The sequence below is a fragment of the Elephas maximus genome, chromosome 21 (genome assembly GCF_024166365.1).
Source record: "Elephas maximus indicus isolate mEleMax1 chromosome 21, mEleMax1 primary haplotype, whole genome shotgun sequence".
In the NCBI taxonomy this organism is placed as follows: domain Eukaryota; kingdom Metazoa; phylum Chordata; class Mammalia; order Proboscidea; family Elephantidae; genus Elephas; species Elephas maximus.
The window spans coordinates 32825893-32834780 of NC_064839.1; the positions used below are offsets into that span (position 1 = coordinate 32825893).

An 8888-nucleotide genomic window follows, 5' to 3' on the forward strand; every position below is an offset into this window, starting at 1 on the left:
TTAGGTCACATTATATGGCAAAGGTGAAGAGATTTCGTAGATATAACTAAAGTGCCTAATCTATTAGTTTTGAGTTAACAGCTGCCCCCTGGTTATAAGAATAATAATGCCTTGGGCTGCACTTTGTTCCTTCAACAAGAATTGATTGAGCACTTCTTATGTGCCAGGAAATGTATGGCTGGGGAGAGGGCAGCAAGATGGCACTCAGACATGTCAGAGTCCACGGGAAAATGCCGGCGAGCAAACCAGAAATTACAAACCACACACATTGGCCAAATGGCGAAGTGTCAAAATTAGTATTCAGTCCCAACTGAAGTCAAATGACACCACCGTGGAAAGGACCTCTGGTATAAAAGAACACTTCTGACATTGTATTTTAAAAATTATTATAATTTTATGACTTATGTTTTAGTAGTCACATGTTGGACATTGATGTTTTAGGACAGGTGCAGTAATATTTTATCAATGTCAGCAGTCAGGTGGCCCCTATGATCTCTTACCTCTCATTTGTGATATTTAAAAGCGCTCAACTGAGGTCAGAAGAGAAGCAAGACATTTGGGTTGCCTTCTCTTTCTCCAATGCTTTCTTCTTTTTCTTTTTTTTCATTATACTGTATATTCTTTATTGCATCTCAATTAAAGATGCATCATGAACCCTGTACACGATTTTGGAGTTTTTCCTCCTGTTTTGAGGTGGCAAAGGTGGCATTCCATTTCCAATTCATCCACTCAGGGTAGGAAAAATTCCCAAATATCTTCTTGAAATCCTCATGGCCTATAGAATTCCTAAATAGAATTAAGAAACTAAAAATTAAATGCAGTTATTAAAGTGTTATTTTGTTTAATGTTATGAATGCTGGTACAAGAATAACTCTACAGAAATTATAATTGTGATATAATCTAATTGCTATTATTCTTTTCTGTACTATTATTTAAATTTTATAAACATTGGTTGGCTCAGGAAGGAAGTAATATTCTTCCTAAAGCTATCTAGCTAATGCTCTCAGTATTTGAATTAACTGTCACTCTGGTGGTGTAGTGGTTAAGTACTACAGCTGCTAACCAAAGGGTCCACAGTTCAAATCTGCCAGGCACTCCTTGGAAACTCTGTGGGGCAGTTCTACTCTGTCCTGTAGGGTCGCTCTGAGTCAGAATTGACTCGACAGCACTGGGTTTGGTTTTGGTCATTCTATCTCCCATTTTATCTGACAACTGAAAGTAGTTTAAAATGTTTCAGTAAATAAAATTCCATTGCTCTTTGGAAAAGTTGTGCCATTTGCATTTCACCATGGTGGGGAAGAGGCTCCGAAAACTGGGTATTACTCCCCATCCAGAGGGTGAGGACGCCCCGGTGGGTAGTCAGGGTGTGTTACCCAAATACCAGGGAAAACATTGCCTTTTCAAAACTTTGGGTATAATTAGAGTCTATACTGGATGGGGACTGAGAAAATAACCCCACAGGATATCCTAGGTATACATGGATTCTCAGCAAATGTTTACAGAATAAACAAATCAACGGACTAGGAAAAATTCATTCGGGATTTGTCAAAAGTTTTGATTAAACCTAACTCTCTCATCAAGACTCAAGAGATCACTAAGGGATGCCAAATCAATGTTTTAATTGGCTGTATGTGCAAGGCACTCTTGGAGACACAGGGGGACATCAGAGGAAGAAGCAGCATGGGCCCACTGCTCCCAAGCAAGAGCTGTGGCTAACAAACTGCCTGCTGTGGATTGGACTGTGTCCCCCAAAAAGATATGCTGAAGTTCTAATCTGGCATGTGTGAATGTAACTATATTTGAAAATAAGGAGTTTGCAGATGTAATCCAGTGAAGATAAGGTGATACTGGACTAAGTGTTTTTAGGTGCCTTCAAGTCGGTTCCAACTCATAGCGACCCTATGCACAACAGGACGAAACACTGCCTGGTCCTGCACCTGCCTCACAATCATTGTTATGCTTCGGCCCATTGTTGCAGCCACTATGTCAATCCATCTTGTTGAGGGTCTTCCTCTTTTTCGCTGACCCCCTACCGAGCATGATGTCCTTCCCCAGGGACTGGTCCCTCCTGATAACATGTCCAAAGTATGTGAGATGATATCCCGTCATCCTTACTTCTTTTTTTTTTTTTTAATTGAAATTTAGCTGAAGGTCTACAGAACAAACTATCTTCTCATTAAACAGTTAGTACACATACTGTTTTATGACACTGGTTAACAACCCCATGTCAACACTCTCACTTCTCGGCCTTGGGTTCCCTTTTACCAGCTTTCCTGTCCCCATTGCCTTCTAGTCCTTGCCCCTGGGCTGCTGTGCCCCTTTAGTCTCATTTTGTTTTATGGACCTGTCTAATCTTTGATCTCCATCCTGACTTCCAAGGAGCATCCTGGCTACACTTCTTCCAAGACCGTTTTGTTTGTTTTTCTGGCAGCCCATGGTATACTCAATATTCTTCACCAACACCATAATTCAAAGGCGTCAATTCTTCTGGATTCTACTGAATCGGGGTGGGTCCTAAATCCAATGGCTGGTGTCCTTACACGGACAGGGAGATCTGGATGTAGAGATACATACAGGCAGAAGGCCAGGCAAGACGGAGGCACAGAGTGGAGCAATGCAGCTACAAGCCAAGGCATTCCAAGGACTGCCAGCAACCACCAGAAGCTAGAAGAGAGGCCTGGAACAGAGGCTAGCTCTCAAGGCCTTCAGAGGGAGCATAGCCCCGCGACAACTCGAGTTCAGGCTTCTGGCCTTCTGAACTGCAAGAGAATAAATTTCTGTTGTTTTAAGCCACCCCAAAAACACCTGTTGCATCGAGTCAATTCAGACTCATAGCGACCCCATAGGACAGATTAGAACTGCCCCATTGAGTTTCCAGGGAGCGCCTGGTGGATTCAAACTGCCAACCTTTTGGTTAGCAGCCATAGCTCTTAACCACTACGCCGCCAGGGTTTCCTTAAGCTACCCAGTTTATGGTCATTTGTTACAGCAGCCCTAGAAAACTACGACCGTGTCCATGGATATAAAAAGAGCTGGGTTGGAGCCTCAGCTCCCCTATTCAATAGCTGAGTGTGTCTAAGCTATTGTCATCATGTACATAGTCTTTAAGCCTCAGTTTTCTAATCTGTGTAATGGGGGTACTAAGAAGAACCACTTCATGGAGCTGTGTGAGAATTAAATGAGATGATGTTTGCAACGTGCCTGGCAATGAATGGACAAGAAATAGCATCTGCTATTATTTATTTTATTTTTATCAAGAAGGAGGACAAGGAAGAGGCTGCTGATCGGTTCACCAGCCCCAGGCAAATTTCTCACCTGCTGTACAACAGGAAGCCCCACTGCGGGCTTCACCAGCTGCTGAGGCTGAAACCTCAGCTTTGGCCCCTGCCCTGGTCACGGCCCAGCCACCAACATTAGACAGGCCGGGGGCGGGGGGGCAGACTGTGTGGTGGCCAGTCCCAGGGCTGCTGGGGAGGGGGGTGTTGATGACACTCTCCCGGGGTTTTACTAGGAGCCGTCCTTGTCTCCCCACTCTCACCCCACCCAGCAGTACAATCTTTTTATGCAAATCCACCGTCCACTTGGCCCAAAGAACATGTAGTTCCAAGGAAGAACTCTGTGTCGACCAATCACAATCATGCCTTTGTCACCTGGTGTTGCAGCCCAGGCTGTGGGAGGCCAGAGGAGCAGGACTTTCCCTTAACAAGCCAGGTGCCTGCTCTCTCATTCCAGTGGACAGTTGGGAGACCATTGGCACCTCGGCAACGTGAGAAAGGATTGGAACTTGGAACCGTGCCTTTCCCTGATGGCATGGGGTAATGATTTAGTGGATCCCTGGACAAGCTGAGAGGGAAGAATGAATTAACCACCATGCGGGCAGCCACCCCAGGTCGTCCTCTGTCACGGCTCCAGAAGACAGGAAGGTGCGGCTCAACTCAGCATAGGCTCAAACCATCACGTCCCTCCTCTCAGTCACTGCAGGACAAAGATCACTCCTGCCCATGCTTTGTGCCCTTGTTCCTGTCTAAATCTCTTCCAGCCACACAGGGGACAAGGGACAAGGGACAGTTACAGCTAAGCATAAACACTCAGGCTACTACCGGTAAGCACACGGCTAGCATTTTCTGGCCCCTACTGGATGTCCGTGTGCCCAGAATCCAGCTTTAAACACACACACACTCTCCCACACACATATTTGCCCCCACACAAGCGCACACACATACACACACCCTCTCACACACGTGCACTCACACACATACACTCACGCACACATGTGCATTCACACACATCCATACACAGTGCACCCATTCTTCCCTTCACACAGACTCACATACAGACATGCACACCTATAAGTGCAAATGCACGTTTCCCAACACGAGCACACTCACATGCAGACACTCACAACTGGGCTACAGCTGCTGTTTCTGCAACTCACCTGCTTGTTTATTCAGGAAGATTAAACAACCCTGGCCCACTGTTGACTCTCCTGGCAGAAAGACAGACTATGAAATCCTCAGCTTAACACCATTGAATCCAGGCTCCTCACCCATCGATTCCCCTCTGATGCTGCTGTCAAGCACGTCTCTTTCCACGGGACGTGCGTCTGATCTTGGAGAAATGGCAGGATTAGTCACCTGGCCTTCCAAACACCCTGCTCACCCCTAGTGGGGCTCCAGGCTCCCTGGGCCTGGCGCTATTGCTCCAAGCTTTTCTCCAGCCCTGGAGGCATTCTTCCCTCCTACAGCAGGACAAGAAGGATCATGGGCATTAAAGCCAGGAAGGGCAGGCTCTGAAGCCAGGCTCCATGACTCCCCAGCTACCATCACGGGCAAGGGTACATGCCCTGGGATCCTCGGTTTCCCTTCTGTGAGACGGGGGTGAAGATCCCTTTCTCTCGGGACAGAGGTGAGAGATGGGGAGGAGACCTACTGGTGTCTGGAGATCAGAATACAAGATTCCAAAAGGCAAGTGGAGAACATTCTAGAAGAGGTGGGGAGGTAGAGGCTCAAGGAGGGCAGGCACATGGTGGCTGAATTTAATTCTGCTCCTGGCTGACCCTGGTCAGCTTTTAAAGGACTGAGTGTTTGTCACGCAGTTCTGAAGGCTTGCTTATTAAAGATCCCTCTCTCTGCCCCAGTTTCAGCCATTCTGGGGTTGGCTGTCCACCTCTTTGATGCACTTGCTCCCAGGATCCATCAGTATGAATTCTGCATGCACGTAGAGAATAATATTTTAAGTCAAACCACCCAGGACCTATAAACTAGGTGGAAGTCTGTGGCTGGGAGTTCACATGGCTTTCTCCTCTTCCATCTCTTATGAAAAGACATACTGGTCATTGAATTTAGGGGCCAACCAGATAATCTAGGACACAGCCAGATTACCTAATTAACAAGGTACACACGGGTTTACTTGTGCGTATTTACTAATCTGCAGTGAAGAATTTCACCTGTTTTTTGAAGATGTGGTAAAACTCATGTAAAATTGTTCACTACGAGTTCACATGTAAACTCGTGCGTACCTGGCTTATTGGTTAATCTGCCCTGATCTAGGATGGTCTCATCTCAAGATCCTTCATTACATCGCCAAATCAGGTCACACTCAGAGGTTCTGGGAAGTAGGGTGTGGACGTTTATTTGAGGGGGCCATCATTCAACGCACTGCATGGCTATTTACAAAAATCTGGGTAGGCTTAAGGGAGCCTGGAGCACCCAGGGGCTGGACACAGCCAGGAGAGTTACCACCCCTAGTCCTTGCGGGTGGGGGCTGGGGAGGAAGGGACTGGACCAAGGAGGGAGCTGCAGCTGTAGCCACGGGACAGGAGCCACTGTAACCCTCAGCCCTGCAGGGAGGGAGGCACAGGAAGAAATACCCTGTACTCTCCCTTCTGTCCTCTGATCTGCTGCCGCCTCCCACTGACCAAATGGAACCAGAAGCCAGAGTGTGAGGGAGCCCGAGAACGCAGAAGGGCAGCTTCCGACACAGAGCAGGGTGGAGAAAGATCTGGAAGGGCAAACATGAATATCCTGACACACCCTGTTTCTTGCTTCACTGTCCTTTGGGGCAAACGTTCCCTGATAAATGAGCACCTCACTATGGGAGGAAAAGCTCAAAATGGGGTATCCACTGAGCTTGGATTGCCCTCAAGTTGCTCCAGGCTTTCTCCTGTTGTGCTGGGCTCCAGATGCCTCTCCCATGATGTCCTCAGCCCCCAAACCTGACCCCCCAAACTTGGCACTGCCATACCAAAAAGGAAGAGACAGAATGAGTCGTGTTGGGAGGCTGGGTGGACAGGAGAGTCTACGGTCTTAGCATTGAGCTGGCATGAACCAGTCTGTGTGTGACTGATCATAGAGAGACCAAAGAAACTGGAGCCAGAACAGTGCCCACGGTCAGTGCCACATGCCCCACCCAGCTCTGCCTGGATGCTGGGGCCAGGGCAGCAAGCCATCTGCTAAGACGAGGTCCTGCCCCCACCACTCTCTGGGGAACCCCCCCAGAAGTGTCACCTCCTCACCTGCATCCAAGGCCCAGATCCCCCCCCACCACCACCCCTCTGAGGCTGCTACTGCTAGGCTGCAAGAAAAGCAAACCTGCAAATCATATCCATGGCTGTTTCCCCAAGTGCCGCAGAACAAAACAAATGGAAGAAATCACAGGGCCGCTCTGTGGAGGGGCCAATGGCCCTCCAGTTACTGACACACAACCTTCTCCAACTTGAGCTCCCATGTCTTATCTATAATAGATAAAGGCCCAGCCCTAGGGAGGAGACAAAATTCTTTTAAACCTAGTAAAATAAACCAGCCAAGTGAGTCTTGCACTCAGCCCAGCTGTCAGGGCAGGAAGGGGTACCCGTGGGTGCACAGAGCAGCACTCACAGCCCCGTCTGGATGCTGGGCTTCCAGGCTCTCTCCCTGCCCCCCACCACCATGCCCCATCCAGGAAGAGCATCTGGAAGCCCCAGCATCCTCGTCCAGCAGCATCGATGTGTGCCATCGGGGGCAGGCTGAAGGAGAGGGGCTCGCAAGGAGACTGTGGGTCTGAGCTGCAGCAGCACAGCTGGAGACGACGTCCTTGTCGCTGGAATGCCCTGGGCACCAACCCTGGATTCTCTCCCCGACCTCCTGAGCAGGCCAGCCAGCAGAGGCCCGAGTAAATCCATCCACTCCATAGAAGACGAACATTCTACTTTAGCCTTGGCAGGAACACTGGGGGCCAACGTTCCTGCAAGCAGAGTGTGGGGAATTAACTCTTGATATGACGGAGACATGAGGTATCAGGGTCCAGCTGCCGAGACCCTAGGACTGCAGGAGAGAAGCATTTCTGAGACCTGCCCCCTGTCCACCTGCCCACCCCCTCCATGTACCCTGGCCCTACCACCCCCAGGGCCCTGCTACAAAACCAGTGAGCACAGGTCTTTTCTGTTCACCCCATCCAAGGCCTCCATGAACCTCCCCCTCAAGCCTGTGCGGCAAGGGGTATGGCCACCAGTAAGAAGTTAAGAGCTCCCTGACCACCTGGGTTCAACTCCCAACTCCACCTCTTTGACAAGTTGCCGAACCCACCTGAGCCTCAGTTTCCTTGTCTGCAGAGTAGAGCTAATAATACTATTCACCTGCACAGATCGTGAGATCAAACGGGATGAAATGTGGGACGTGCACACAGTGAGTGCTCATTATACGACAAATGTATCATGGCTACTACAGCTGCTATCATTATTTTTCAATGAGAAACTGAGAGCCCAGGTGAGTCACAGTCAAAAGCACACAGCAGGAAGGTAAGTTGAGAGACCCCCAACCCAGGGTGCTGAATCGGGTCCCCACTCTGCCAGCCCCATGCAGTGCCTCCCACAACAAAGCCTTCACGTTCTGTACTGATGTGGCTCCTAAGACCCATTTTCCTCTTGTAGCCCATGGGAGCTACAGAACAGCCCAGAGCCAGAGCCCTGCCCACGTGCTTCACTGTGTCATTCCTGGCCATGTGACTTAGGGCAGGTCCCTGTTCCTCTCTGGGCCTGGTTTCTCCAGGTATAAAATGAGAGGGTAGAACTAGATGGTTCTTTCTCCCTGTGTGACCAGAGGACAATCCACCTTATTGACCCCCAGCCTGCCAGCTCCCCCCCTCCACCCACTTCCGCTCCTCCCAGCCCTCAGCCAATGTCCACACACTGGCACTACCCATGGTGCTTGAGGTCAGAGCAAGAGATGGTAAATCTCTGGAAGTTTTTCAGTCATGAAAACAAAACTTTCAGGGGACTGGATAGAACACGACCAGTTCTCAATATGTATTTTTAGGACCCTGCTTAGTCCCTTTGGTTAATTCCGGAACACAAACACGGGTGTGTCTTACTTTTGTGTGATTAAGACACGGGCCAAGGAGAATAAAAGCAGTTTCTCCTTTTGTGTTTTCTGATTTTTTGGAAAAAACCAAAAAGTTCTTCAGAACAAAACTCCTCTCCCCTGCTCCCCCTGCTCCCCCTGCCGCCCGCATAGTCCTTCCTTTCCTTTCTCCTTGGCCTTCCTTTCCCACTCTGACTGGGCGTCTCGGTCTGAGCCAGAAGCCTCCCCCTCCCAGAGGTCTCCAAAATGAGGACCTCGGCCCTGACCAGAGCCTCAGACCCACCCGGCAGCTGGAAATCACATCCAGATGTGCAGCCCTGGCTGGAGAACCTAGCGGTAAGACCGAAAGCTCCCAGGCCCCACGGCCCACAGCCCTGCGACATTCCTCTCAAACCACATCAGGAATCTCTCCAGGAAGGTCAGTGTATTTCTTCCAGGCTCTGCTGAGTGCTCACACTCCACCCTACACCCTGTCACAGGCCGTTCACTGGCTCTGCGCCCCACAGGAAGGCTTCACCCAGCCCTGGACCTTGGGCCTGGCAGGTGAGGCCG

General features: G+C 49.5%; 1 protein-coding gene across 1 annotated transcript in view; it reads left to right on the forward strand.

The window, feature by feature from the left end:
* LOC126065086 (cadherin-5-like) overlaps positions 1–7153 on the forward strand; it is a 68160-nt gene extending 61007 nt beyond the window's left edge. Inside the window, 3 exon segments of the mRNA XM_049864749.1 lie at positions 3733–3766; positions 4040–4102; positions 6940–7153. Of these exon segments, the coding sequence (XP_049720706.1) occupies positions 3733–3766; positions 4040–4102; positions 6940–7153 (311 nt within the window).
* The last annotated feature ends 1735 nt before the right edge of the window (positions 7154–8888 follow it).